Source organism: Pempheris klunzingeri, chromosome 14 (genome assembly GCF_042242105.1).
Source record: "Pempheris klunzingeri isolate RE-2024b chromosome 14, fPemKlu1.hap1, whole genome shotgun sequence".
Classification (NCBI taxonomy): domain Eukaryota; kingdom Metazoa; phylum Chordata; class Actinopteri; order Acropomatiformes; family Pempheridae; genus Pempheris; species Pempheris klunzingeri.
The window spans coordinates 1,951,530-1,965,782 of NC_092025.1; the positions used below are offsets into that span (position 1 = coordinate 1,951,530).

Here is a 14,253-nt window from a genome sequence, read left to right on the forward strand (position 1 = left end):
TCAATCCATGCTCGGTGTTTTTCCCAGTTGGCCCACGTGACCGCCCCCATAAATACAGAGTGAGGCGCAGTATCCCGACTGATCCCCACCTGCAGGCTCACTTGTGGCTGACCACAGACAGCAGGACACCCCCCACAGCCACGCTCCTTGGCACATTACTGAAACATCTGAGCGCTCCTGTCTCCGCGTCCGTGGCTCCTCCCCGCGCTCATTAAATGCCCGCTCGGAGCTGCAGCTCGCCGCAGTTGAAGGCAGAGGGGACAGAGGAGCTGTAGGACAGAGGACAGAGGACCCCCACCGTCCTGACATCTGAGATCATCTTCTTATCCCTCACCACCCAGCCAGCCCCCAGTATGAAGACCATCCTCGCTGCGTACTCTGGCGTCCTCAAAGGTGAGAAGGTTTCCTCTTTGGCTTGAAACGAAGGCTACAGCAGGCAAACAAACACAAGTGGTCAAACAAATTAGGAGTCCCCTCCTGGAAGAGGTCAGGGGGCACGATGAAACACACACACACACACACACACACACACACACACAGTTTTCACCTTCCATACTGTCTTTTATTGTGTGGAAAGCACTTTGTAAGAGCTGCTGGAGACAGTGTCACACACACCATGTTTATATTTCAAGATAGCATTATTATATCAGAAATAATATTGGGAGGAAAACTGCAGAAATACAGCAGAACATTTTTAAAATATGGAGCTGCATCATCAGAACGGACTGTTTTTAAAAAAGCCTTGTGATTTTAAAAAGCATATAATCACTGTTGTTTACTATAAAGACACTGCATGTTCTAGGTGAGCCTACAGGAGATTAAAACGAGTTAACAAGGAGACATTTATTCTTGAATATCATTATTGCAGTATTTGATTTGTGCTGGCTAAAGGTTTATGCTGCCCTCACTAACAAACGCTGTGTGCAGCTTGTTGTGCACATCTAGAGGTTTGCAGTTGAAATGACATTTAGGCTGAAAGAAGAATTATTTGTGACTCTCCAAGATGTGAACTGGTGTTTTCTTAAACTGGAAATGTTATTCTGGTTAAGAAATTGCACACCATTGTTTCATAATGCGGACTTGGCCAAGGTCTGCCGTGCTGATGAATGTCTCCATTTCACTGATGTTTCACTGTGTCGGCTCAGACATTCAGACATCTGCAAATATCATGGTGACCACTCACGAACCTGTCAATACCTGTTACAATGGCAGGAGAAGATATGGAAGCACGGTTTCTACAAATATTCACCCAAATAACACAAATTCAAGTGGAGAAAACCTCAAGTTCCACTCTTTTTAGTATGAAGTTCCCAGTATGTGTTACTGTCCCTCAGCGCTTCAGGATGGTTTCAACACTGTCGAGACTTTTACTCTGAAAAAACTAAAGATTCACGCTCAGTTTGTCTCAGTCAGCCTGCTGAGGCCTCGTGTTATCTTCAGATGGACTTTAGAAGTCATTTTTACACCAAACAAGGGCTGCACATTTTGTCCCTTGAAATCGCTTTATGAACGGATCTTCACGGCCAGCTGTGACTCTTTAAGGGCACATATGGACACACAGGTTTTGTTAGATAGACTTGATGTCGACTGTGCAGCTGGAGATGAGTCCAGTGGCGCAGCTAGAAAATGATTACAGCAGGTATTTTGAACCTGCACATGGCCCACCTGCCTCATCTGATGGTGTTTTTGTGCCTCTCTGTCTGGTGTTCAGTTTGATCTGGCTCACAGTGGAGAGCATGCACTTTAAGTGGGCAGATTTAGCCATCACCAGCCGTATCCTGGCCAACTCTGTCGCCCTCCATCGGTCACTGGCTCTGATCCAAGCTGTGATAGCCTTTAAGGAGTCATAGCATCATAGTTTACAGGTAATACCACCAGCAGCTCTGTGCTGGGTTATTTTCAGTGTGCACCGATGGGATTAGACGACAGTGTTTTCTTGGAGGGGAGATCCTCCTTCTCATTGGCTCTCAGCAGTATGAGCTTGACTAGCTTTAGTCGCTCTTAATGTGTCCGCTGCTTTATGCTCCTGCTTTGCACACAGTCTCTTCACATGTAGCTGTGTGGCTTCACGTTTATGGGCCGGGGACTGAAAAGAGCTGGTGAGTAGCTGAGGCTGTGGCTTGGCTCAAATGTATATTGATGTAGGGCTGCTGGGTTGTGTTGATTGACACAGTCATCTAGGCAATCAGTAACCTCTTTTTAAGGTTAACTTTGATGAATCAAAGTCTCCTCTCTTCATGGTAAAGCTTCTGTAACTCGCTTCAATAGTTCAGTCACACGTATGTTTGACAGCTTGGATAAAACTTTCCCTTTAACGCTCTCTTCTTCCCGTCTTACCTTGCTCCTTTTGTCTCCAGGCACCGGCTCCAGCATCCTCTCTGCCCTGCAGGACCTGCCATCTGCACTCTGGCCGGGCACATCGAAGATGGAAAAACATCTGCAGGTCATCTCTGTGCTGCAGTGGGTCATCAGCTTCTTGGCACTGGGTGAGTGTGCGTTTGTGTGTATGTGAAGGTTTCAGTTAAGCCATAAGAAAGCAAAGAAACCCCAAGAATTAGCCTGTAGTCTCATTAGTCTCACAACAAGGAGGGCAGATCTCTGAGCGGCACACATACTTGTTTCGGACTCCTGATTCCTCTCCTGGCCTTTAACAGAATATTTTAGCCCTTATATCATTTGAGCTCATTGTCTGTATCTAAGGCTGTTGTTCCTGTTCAGCTGTTTGATTGGACCGTCTCCTCCACCCCTCCAGGTGTTGCCTGCACTCTGCTGCTGATCTACATGTTCTGCACTGACTGCTGGCTTATTGCTGCCTTGTACACCGCCTGGCTCATTGTTGACTGGAACACCCCGAAGCAAGGCAAGACATTAAAGATGTCAATTAAAAAATCATGGTTACATTCTTAGCACAGTTACTACAGTTCAGTATAGAACCCCATATGAGGGAAAACTCACGGGTCTGATGATGAAATGCATAGGCACGATAAATCAGAAGCCACCGGTCTGATGTTTCTGTAAAATGGTGTTGGAATGTAATTGGATTGATCGATAATTCATCGTTCACATTAATTGTATTGTGACAGCACATGACTGCACCTCTAGCACTGGGTGTGATGATTAGCACAATGACTGCATTATGTTTAGAGGATGTTTGTCAGCTTTAGTTCTTCTGTAGCCCGTCTCGTTGTACAGCATTTACATGGAGGCGTAGTGCTACTGTAGAGAGCTTTTTTAATAGTGATCAACAGAAAATTAACTAGCAACAAATTTCACAACTGGTGGTTTAAGTAATTTATCAAGCAAACATGAAACTCACAGGCTTCAGCTGCTCAGATGTTAAGATTTGTCTGACATCTTGTAAACAAACTAATTGATAAATTCACAGAATAATCAAGAAATAAACCGATGAATCGCTATTCTCTAATGAAAATAATTGTTGTTGCAGCTCTAGTTTTGTTGTAATAAAGTGATTTGTGATCTGTCATGCTCTCCTCAGGTGGCAGGAGGTCCTCTTGGGTGAGGAGCTGGACAGTGTGGACGTATTTCCGGGACTACTTCCCAGTTAGGGTACGTAGCCTAGTGGGTTTCTTGGTGGACCATCGTTAATATCCAACCCCAGCTCAGGATTTCAACCAGTCAGGAAATGAAAATATGAAAACACGGCTGCTTTGTGCATTTTGTTGCTGTCACACGCACAAAGTTCTCTGATTGAATGGGCTGGATCATTGATTTGTGCAGGTTTGGCATTGTAGATAAGCTTATCAGGGGTGGATTGGGTATCAGCTGTGGGCTCCAAGCTGTGCCTTGTCCTGTGTAGATTATGATGAGGACTTGACGTTGGTGTGGATTTTTAGACTTTGTCCTAGCTGATAGAGAAGTGCTAAGCTAGGCTTGCCCTCAGTTATTCCCCACTGCTTCGTTTAGGTGAGAGGATAGAGGTGTTGTCACAAACTGTCTCTCACACACACACACACACACACGGTGTAGGCGGTGTACAGTAGAGGCAGAGGTCAAGGTTTGAGTGAGTTTGGAGGTAGAATGTGTGTCCTCTGCCACATTGCGGATGATTCAGCCAGTAGTCATAGGATTTTACTGATCAGCTGAATGTGCTGATCATTTTGTCAGCAAAAATATTAAGACTCTCTGGTTCCTGTTTCTCCAAAAAGATGATTGGAGGCTTTTCTCTGATTTGTATCGATGTAAACTGTTAGTCGGGTAAATTTAACACATTTGATGTTGTTTGGTGATAGAACGTGGTGATAAAGTGATGGACATTTATCCAATATTTCATAAATGAAACGACAGGTCATGGAGGTGCTGGTGCTCTTAAACAGACACTGGATACTGTTTTTGCAATATTGCTCTCAAACCTGTAAGCGCGGTCATGTAAATCAGTTAATCCATTCCAAAAAAACCCAGGATTGAATGTCAGATTTAATGTGTGTTCCTGTCTGTTGTTGAAGTGGATTTAGTTTGACCCTCACTCCTCACGGTGCTAATGAAACACAGCTCGTATGCTTCCATCATTTTGTCAGTTAATATGCTGTTGTGCTGTCAAAGAAAACATTAACTACTGACTATGTTTCAGTGGATACAATAATTTTAGGGAGAAATGGTCTGCCCAGGTGTTGATGAGTTAATCCACTGTACAGAGGGAATAAGGAAAAACAGGGCTGCCTAACTCCAGGAGGAGGAATGTCTCTACTCTTTGCAGCTGAACTTTGTTCGTCTCATTGACCCGTTCTGTGTGTACCATGTAGCCGTTTGTCTGATCAAACTGATGAGATCATCATTTTGTCATCCAGTCTCAGCTGGCTCTATCTTTCTCTCTGTTTTAACAAACTAAAATATTGCTGCAAGACATGAATTAGCCAGTGTCATTTCTTGCTCTCTGTCAGTGTTATTAGCTAATAACACAGTCTGTGTCGGAGTTGATTTCTTGTAACAGAGTTGAATAAAGGTGCATTAGGTGATACTTTACTACCCAATAGCTCAGAATATATCTGCAGGGACATTGATTGATTGTAGGGCACGCATTCTCTCTATCTGTCATGAACATAGGACGATCATTTATGCGTTGGAAGCCAGCCGGTCAAAGTCCGCACCAACTTTAAGATCAAAGTGAGGACTGTAAGAAGTCTGAGTGTGACTGTTATGAAAACGGTTACATGGACGTCTGTGCAAGTCTGCCTCTGCACTAGTAACAAAGACTCTTCTGTAATGTTAATAGTTTTTTACAGTGAGCACTGAATCTTTGTCTTGCCTCCGTCTCTTCACTGTCTCCTAACTATACAAGGTGGTAAATACTGTGGACATCTCTAACCCCTTACATGTGCCATGCCAGCCAGGTGGAGTCCTGTGGTACTATCATGAATGTGATCTCCTTTGCTAACGTCGTTATGCAACTGTTGTGTTTGACCGGCTACTAAGGGGGCTCTGTGTACACATTGTGATGGATCTAAGTCTACAGTGCTGATCAGAGCACTGTTAAAGTTTCTCATGAGATTATGTAGTTTTATAACTTTGTCATGAAACCAAGGGGTTTAGATAATGCTGACTGTTTAAAGCCGACTTTACTGTTCACAGCCTGAGCAGGTTCTCTACATGTGTGCTGGGTCATTATTTTATGACTGTGCATGAGCAGATAGACGAGAATCATGTTGGGCACCAGCTGATAAGAATGTCCCAGTTCTACTAAAACATTAGCTCTGTCCCAAATTCATACTACAGTGCTACAAGTTAATTGCATGTTCACACTGTCAAGGATCAATATTACAGTACACATCTGAAAAACAATGTTACAAAGAGTTTTATACAAAACAAAGCGAGAGGAATAAAATCAAACAGGCAGGAAGCAGTTTATGAGATCAGTGTATACTGTAGTTTATACTGTGTAGAAACTACTTCTGTTCTCAAGCCTTTTAGCCACACTGGTCACTAACATTTCTAACAGTGTGCCCCTCGTGTGGAAATCGACCTCACTCTGGTCCTCTTTGTGCTATTGTCCTCCAGCTAATTAAAACCCACAACCTGCTGCCCAGCCGGAACTACATATTTGGCTACCACCCCCATGGCATCTTCTGTTTCGGGGCTTTCTGCAACTTTGGGACTGAGGCCACAGGCTTCTCCAAGAAATTCCCGGGCATCAAGCCCTCCCTGGCAACCCTGGCAGGAAACTTCCGCTTGCCAGTCCTCAGGGACTACCTGATGTCTGGAGGTGAGATGGTCTGAGAAGCCATGGAGTCTTGGAAATATCTAAGGTTGATAAACCGTTGGCTATCGATAGAAGAGTGGACCTTTGTCCTATTGCACAGCTGAAGTAGCTTCTGTTTACTTGGATCTGCTGATCTCAGTGATTGATAGAGCTTTAACTGTTCTGTCCTGGGGGACTGTTTGTTTTTCAGGCTTCATCTTTGCCCATAGATACTGTACATACACTCTTGGGTTACTATAGGTTATTGTCGTTTCGGAATGGTTCATTGGTAAGCCTTGTTTAATCATCTTTCCACACCTCTCAGGTATCTGTCCAGTGAACAAGAACTCCATCGACTACCTGCTGTCACGTAACGGGACGGGAAATGCTGTGGTCATTGTTGTCGGAGGAGCAGCGGAATCTCTGCAGTGTGCTCCAGGCATTAATTGTGTTACCCTGAAGAACCGCAAAGGCTTTGTGAGGCTGGCTCTACAGAAAGGGTGAGCTGGCTGCACACAACATTCAGACACGTGCAGTCACTGCGACAAAACACAGCCTTGTCCAAAACTGTTTTGAGCATGAAAATGCTGTTCACAGGGCTGTAGTGACTCATTGGAATGAGTAAACCCTCCATCGTTACTCGCTGAAAGGTAGAAATTAGCTCAGAGTGCATTGCCAAATCTTTTATGAATATGCAGTGTTGTCCTTTATAAATCTTGGAGTTGCTCGTGTCATGCAGTACCCTTTTGGAAGGGTCCGAGTGTGTGAGCTGGCATTGAGCCGTGCATTGATCACTATAACAGAACATACTATAAAGGAAAGTGGACCTGGTCTGTCCAAACACGCCTGATTCTTTCTCAAATATAGCTGTGGACCACAGGGTACACCTTGTCCAAAGACCCTTTGGGCTTGGTAGAAAAGACACGCAGTTATGCAGAGCTTCATTCATAACAATGAGGTTAGCATTCCTGCTCAGATAAGCCTGGGGTGCACACTGAGGTCACTTTGTCTTGGTTTTGATGCTCATTCAGCTGGTTTCATCATCATCTCTATTTGATAGAGATTGTTTAGGAGCATGCAATTATATATATATATTAAAAAAAGGCCTTAATTTCTGGCACCTTGTCCAAAGTTTACAATGCACAGAATTTTCTGGTGGCTCTAAATCCATATTTCAGACGGTACGTGTTATAGAAGAAGGTTTTAGGTAGATTTAAGGTATATAAATTCATTAGGTTTCCTCACTACATAAACCCTTTCATAAAGGTTATATTTAGCCAAGACAAAAACATGGCTGTATACCAACAGTAATGCTGAATATAGACTCACTCCAAAATGTTTGTGATTTCACAACTGGAAACTACAACAGTCTGCTTACGTGACCACTAAGCTAAACTGATTCATGATAACTGGCACGTTGCAAAAGCAACTTTTGGAATTTTTTTTTCTGATGGCCAACAGTCTAGCAAACTGAGTTGGCCAGTCCTCATGTAGAGCCGTGGATATTAAATATAAATCAGCCAGACCTGTATGGTGGTTATAGTGTGGCAAAGTGAGCCTTAGAATGTGACCACTGCCTTGTTAAAAAGGCTTTCTGTCTTTTTAACAAGAGGTGTTATTATTGTTTTACATTTATTAGGTTTCCACCACTAGGCACTTATCTTTTTTTATATATTGAATACATTGTTCTGCTTATTTTTGGATGTTTTTGTTGATTTAGTTGTTTAAAATCTGTTTCTGTATAGACGCATGCTGCTTGGCATTGTCCCACAGTAGCAGTGCTTTTTCTAAATGTGCATTCAGGGTACAGTGGTTGAGTTCCTCTTGTGTGTTTCCTCAGGTCTGACCTGGTGCCAGTGTATTCCTTTGGAGAGAACGATGCCTACAAGCAGGTGATCTTTGAGGAGGGTACCTACTGGAGAACTCTTCAAAAGAGGTTACAGAAGATCATAGGCTTTGCCCCGTGCCTTTTCCATGGATGTGGCCTCTTCTTCGGCGACTCCTGGGGCATTGTGCCATATTGCAAGCCTATTACCACTATAGGCAAGTTTGTCTGCTAGTATTTGCACAGGTTAGGGGTATCTTCCCACAGTGCTCTGCTGTTTTAGTACAGTTTGTTACAGGACAGCAACCAACCAACTCTGAAGAACAAAGTCCTTGCTTAATTGAACATTCATTGTTGTCACTGGTGGTTTTAGCTCTTTGTTTTCTGCTCTGTTACAGTTGGGGAGCCAATCACAGTGCCAAAAATTGAGGATCCAACTGAGGAGATGGTGGATCTGTACCATGCAATGTACATCAAGTCCCTCCAGTGCCTCTTTGACAAGTACAAGACCCGTTTTGGCCTGAAAGAGAGTGATGTACTGTACATCCAATGAAAGGACAGGGAGGCCATGTTGAAGCTCTGAACTGTGGCAGCATCTTCAGATCCCCCCGCCCCCCTCCCGACCCTGTCCCCGTCCACTCTTGGTGCCTGGTTTGAATTATCTCTGGACTGCAGACTCTGCACATGAGCACATTGGCTAAAGAGACCTGTGCTCTCTGCATCGTCACACACACACACACACACACACAGACATGGGAAATGACAGACCTGAGAATAGCCACCTCTCCATGCTGCTCTTATTGGGTTAAACCGTCCGCGTTCGACAAAGTTAAACCAAATCGCACTTTAAAAAGTGTGCCTTTGCTGTTTCTGTTTTCCTTCCTCAGTGAAGGCATCTAGTTTGGACTAACGTATTAGTGCAGAGGGAGTATGCTCCACTAGATGGAGCTGGGAGGTAACATGTAGGATTAAGATGATGTGCCAATGTTTTCTTTCCCTCATGCATCCATATAATTCTCACTAAGCTCTATAAGATCCTATTACATGCTAAATGCACAAACAATGCAACTGAAAGGTACCACTTTATTATCGGGATAACAAGCCCAAAGATTGATTGAGCCAAAGAACTATGTTGTCCCCACAGATGCATGTATTTCTACTGTACAGAAGCCGAGAGTGAAGGAATTCAACGGGGTGGATTTCTATTGTGAATGCACATGTACATTGTGTGCCTGTGATTGTATAATGCCATAAAGTATTAATTGTATTCTGTAGAGAGGAAAAAAAGCCTGTTTTAGTGCTTCCCCCTCAATGAATATTTCTGATGCACTTTTTGTATCGCTGATTACCTTCTGAGGTCTTAAAAAAATGCCTTTTGATAGAGAATTTTCTAAAACAGCCATTGTGCTGCTTGGTTTGATTTCCCTTTGTTGTCCATCCAGGTGTGGATGGGTGTGTTGTCTATGCAACAACAACAAAAAAAAAAACAGTGTTGTCCTGTATCTTCAAGTGTTTTGGAAGGTTTTGAGCTGCAGTTAGAGACAATGATGTTTTGTGGGTGGAAATCCTGATGTTTGATGATTCCAGTGTACTGTGGATCTCTTTGTAACTACGTCATGGGTGATAATTAAAAAGGAAGGGATTATACTGGTCTTAGTGTGTCACGAGTACTTTTAAATAAGAGTATGTGAGTATAGAATATATCGAGGGAATCATCAGAATAAGTGGGCCAATGTTTGTGTCATGTTGATGGGTGGTAAATTACAAGATGGTCATTTGAAGAATAATTTCCTCTGGTTTCACCATTGTGACTTCTTGTAAAGAGCACTGTGATTCAGGTGCAATAAATTTGCAAGGAATAAACAGCGAGACCTGTCTACGTGATGAATGGCATCATCTGTCTGCTAATATTTAAATTAAACTTTTGTATATTTTCAGAAGGAGATGTGCTCTTTGTGTCTTGTTTTTGCACACATTTGACCCATCACGTTGACTCATTTCTAATGTTTTATCTTTTCATTTGACTTAATACTGATAGTGTACCCAGATTCCTCAAGTAAAACCACAGTGTAAAAAAACACTACAAGTGAAAGTCCTGCACTGAAGATTTTACTAAAAAGCACAGGAGTATCCATTTCACCTGTTTGTATTAGGATATTGATGCATTAACGTGCAAACAGCATTTTTATTTATTTTTTATTTTTTGTTGTTGGACTAGTTGGAACCAGTTTAACTACTTTATAAAGTAATGGGTGGTTTGATATACAGCACGCCTCATTGATTATGTTTTGCATGAAACATCTAAAAAATATCCAGTAACTATTGCTGTAAAATACGTTTTAATGGAGTAAAAAGCATAATGTTTCCCACTAAAATGTTGGGGATAAGTAAGAAATAGTAGAAAATGGAAACCGGGCAACGTTGATAAGAAAATGTTTTAATAAACTCCAGCAAACCATTTCCCAAACCATGCAGGGTCTGTTTCAGATACACAAGACTGGCTATTTCTGAAAACTGAACGTAATCAATAGGTTTTGTCAAGTCCAATGACCCTGTGCAAACAGAACTCCTCTCTGGGGCTGGTGCTGCCCCCCCATGGTTGCTTTACATTCTGCAGTCAGGGTGAGAGGCTTACATGCATCTGTCATATAGTACTGCACAGTGTGTACATATAGTGCATAATATAGTAGACTGCTGCTGCTCAGATGGAGAGAAGTTGGGGATCTAGTTGTAATGGAAAGTGAAGTAGATCGACTCGAGTACTGTAATCTTGCGGTACTTGTACATGAGTATTTTCACATCATGCTGCATATTCAATACTTCTACATTTCAGACAGAAATATTGTACTTTTAAAACACTAGTTATTTGATATTTGTATCTATGTTGAATTGCAGATACACATTTTTGCACATATCATATGATCAGTGTATAAAATATGATACACTGTCACAGATATTTCCCCAACGCCTTTAACTGTGAGAAGTTACTGTCTAATTGACTATTACAGTGCTGCACACAAGTGAATGCAATAGAAATAATGATAATATTAAGAAACGCTGAAAGGGGTCTAAAGTACTTTCAAGTTTTTGCTGCTAATACTTAGTTAATAATTACATACTTTTAAATGCAGTATAATTTTAATTGCATGACTGTGACTTGTTATGGAGTATTTTTACACTGAGGTATTACTACTTTTACACAAGACTCTCATAACTCTTTCTATTCCTGGGATCCAGGAGCCTCCTGCAGTGCTTTTCCTTCTCCCTAGCTGCTAGACGAGGAATCATTTAACGTTACTGTGGTCTAGTGCACAGAAAGTACTCCAAATAGAGGAGAGCAAAATTCTTACATTATTGATCAGACGCTGCTGAGGCTGCTGCTGTTAGTTCATGGCCTCATGTGTTAGTACTTACAGATCGGTGACATAAGGTTGACCAGTGTGATAGCCAGTGTAACACAAATCTGACGTATTGTCGTCAGTTTTGTAATAGCTCTAATGGAGATGTACGTGTGAAATGGCCTGGATGTCACCGTTTAACTGTCACCTGCATGTCACGCTGCGCTATACAACTTCCTCATATTTTGCAGCTTTGACAGATTTCAACGGACACCTTCCATCCTGGAAGATAAACAGATCATCCGACCAATAGGAACGCGCGTTTTCAGCAGCAGGCACCGCCTTTACGTGACATACGTGAGTTTTGGCCAATCAGCAGCCAGGGTGTCGCGCCTCCCAACCGGAGACGGATTTCCGAACCAAGTGCAGCAGAGGAGCCTGTACTTTGTTTACGTCCCGTAGGTTAGCTGACAGCTGTTGTAGCGCGCAACCACCACAAACAACCGCGTCTGCATGTCTCTGGTGGTGGCCTGGAGCTTCGTAAACTTTAAGCCAAGGGTCCTGGATGTCGTGGGTGGGATGTTTTGTTGAATGAGGGGGACCCGCTAGATGCCGACAGGAGGATGAACTCCATCACCGGTCGGGCTCTCACCATCCCCGCCGCCTCTGTCACCAACTCTGGAGCTTCATCCTCTCGAGCCTTACATGTAGAGCTCACGTCCCAGCAGGTAAATGCACAGCCTCGGAGCTCACGTCTGTATGAACTGCTATCAAATGAAGTTAGGGAAACTTGGACCGAGCCGCCCTACTGTGTACAACGTCAGTTTCAACTGCTGCCTGGAGCACACGGCAGGCCTGTCAGGCTAGCTAGTTAGCTAGCAACCGCTAGCTTGCAGTTAGCTAGCTTACTTGAAACTGATAGAGCTGGACTGACAGCCCAGATACACTAAAACCAGTTAGGCTAGCGTTAGGCATTGTTGAGCCCCTGGCCTTTCAGGCTGGTGTCCTATTTTCATTGTGTATATAGGTCTAAACAGGTTAGGGTTAGTGCACGAAGCCAGTATGCTACTGCTAATGGTAACTTGGCGTTATGTCAGCACGCAGGTGAAGCATATGTCATGACTGTCACGTTGTATAGTCTCATTTAGATATTTTTTTATTTTATTTGAAAAATGTCCACAGTATAAACTATTTTTAGTTGAGAAAATCTTTGTGAGCCGCAAAAATGTAGCCATTCATTCATTCATTCATTCAACAACATGTAAAAAGTTGTCAGTTGACAGTTCATTCATTAGTGCTACACACCTCAGACTGTAACATTGGTCCAGCAAGGTCTCACAGAAACTAGACACTGACTTTGATGAGAAACAGGCTGCCCGTGTTAGGCTGAGAATCATATGAATATGATGCTGCTTTACGACAAAACATCCAAAAGCAGCACAAAGCATCCCGTGAGCTAAGCAGCTATTTGCAGCAGAGGCAGACTTCAGCCACGAACCACTTCGGTCCACATCAGGAATCAAAGTTGCCTCACAGTATGTCGCTCCACATTCACAGCAAACATGCAGAAATGAGTTTGCTTTAGTTAACTGTGAAACTGTGAGTCCGACTTCATTAGAGGAAAATCCCTTGTACAAGCAGCAACATGTTTTCGTCAAGCTGTCCTGCTGGGTGTTGCATATTGTTGGTGGTTTTTAATGTGGGTGTCACTGACTCAGCTTTCCTCAGCATGAACTTCTCCGTATAGTAAGTGATACCAAGCAGAATACATATTGATGCTGGGAATGTAATCATTTCTGTTGTGCCTGCAATTTAATTTATCTTTTCAGCAGCAAATCCAACTCTTTGATCCTTGTCCCTTGCTTAAGTGTATGATTGTGTTATACGGACATTTACATAATATGTTTGGTGTGGATGTCAATCCAAACTGTGTCAGTAGTTCTGTCCAATAAACAGAGTAAACATGTACCAATATTATTCAGATTAAAAACATATTATTATTATTACATTTTTTCAAGGGTAACATGTGAATATCTGACATGTAGTTATTAGTGTTTCACATGCTTATAACATTAACTAAGGAAACAATATAATTAAATAGACCAGTTTACCGCATTTACAAAAGTTAGTGGTGTCTGGATGTGTTCCATTGTATTGGCTTTGCAGCAGTCACTCAGAGGCAGGGATCTCACAACAGTATAGGTGAGTAGAAAACATGTCCTTTTGTGTTTTGGGTGTACTGACCCTTTAAACATTCCTCAGCATTTCAATCTGTAACTCTTTGGTGTGCTCACACATCATTGACCTGTGACCACGTGGATAGTATAAGAGCATACAGGTACTGTACATACAGGGGGCATGTACATTTTATCAATGTAAAACTATCCTGAAGTCACTGAGTGAATTTGATCGTGTATTTTCCCACACCCTTCTGTAGCTCCATAACAAAACATTGTCTGAGTAACATTGTTCTGCTGGCTCGCAGTAACAGAAGACACACTGAGAGCTGAACTCAGGAGAGATGATTCATGTGGGAGTTTTTGCTGAGTGCTTGTAACTTCTGCACATACATCTAATATTAAATATAACAGCATAGTCAACCAGATACTTGTATGCGTACATATCAAAGTAATAGGAATGTTTTAGGACAAGTGTTTGCGATTTCAGAGGACAGGACACATACTCACAACCCTAATCATTTTTTGTATAAATAATGTAATAATTTGTAATAATTATACTGTGTATCAATCACAAATGTTAGTTTGAAATAGTAATATAAATAAAAATAGTAATAAAAAAAAGCAATGTAGAGGTTAATTTGTTTTATGATGTGTCAAAGTATTTTGATATTTTATTCTCTTAAGCTTAATTTTTTACAGTTGTTTGTGTAATATTAA

General features: G+C 42.3%; 2 protein-coding genes across 3 annotated transcripts in view; both read left to right on the forward strand.

Annotated features, from left to right (window-relative positions):
• Positions 1–135: 135 nt before the first annotated feature.
• dgat2 (diacylglycerol O-acyltransferase 2) lies at positions 136–8,765 on the forward strand. The gene is made up of 8 exons (XM_070843324.1): positions 136–393; positions 2,358–2,486; positions 2,753–2,860; positions 3,497–3,567; positions 6,013–6,217; positions 6,519–6,693; positions 8,034–8,236; positions 8,417–8,765. The coding sequence occupies exons 1-8, from the start codon at positions 354–356 to the stop codon at positions 8,569–8,571; spliced, it is 1,086 nt and encodes a 361-aa protein (XP_070699425.1). The 5' UTR covers positions 136–353; the 3' UTR covers positions 8,572–8,765.
• Positions 8,766–11,797: 3,032 nt separating this feature from the next.
• uvrag (UV radiation resistance associated gene) overlaps positions 11,798–14,253 on the forward strand; it is an 81,925-nt gene continuing 79,469 nt past the window's right edge. For both annotated transcript variants that reach the window (XM_070843835.1, XM_070843836.1), the window contains exon 1: positions 11,798–12,084. In XM_070843835.1, coding sequence (XP_070699936.1) covers positions 11,980–12,084 — 105 coding nt within the window. In that variant the 5' untranslated portion in view covers positions 11,798–11,979. The remainder of the gene's footprint in view (positions 12,085–14,253) is intronic.

What these genes read in the sequence shown, in the direction of transcription:
- dgat2 (XM_070843324.1), top strand. Translation starts at nt 354, where the DNA reads ATGAAGACCATCCTCGCTGCGTACTCTGGCGTCCTCAAAG. An exon ending in GGACTACCTGATGTCTGGAG is followed by an intron (nt 6,218 to 6,518) that starts GTGAGATGGTCT and finishes CACACCTCTCAG; the next exon opens with GTATCTGTCCAGTGAACAAG. An exon ending in AGGCTGGCTCTACAGAAAGG is followed by an intron (nt 6,694 to 8,033) that starts GTGAGCTGGCTG and finishes GTGTTTCCTCAG; the next exon opens with GTCTGACCTGGTGCCAGTGT.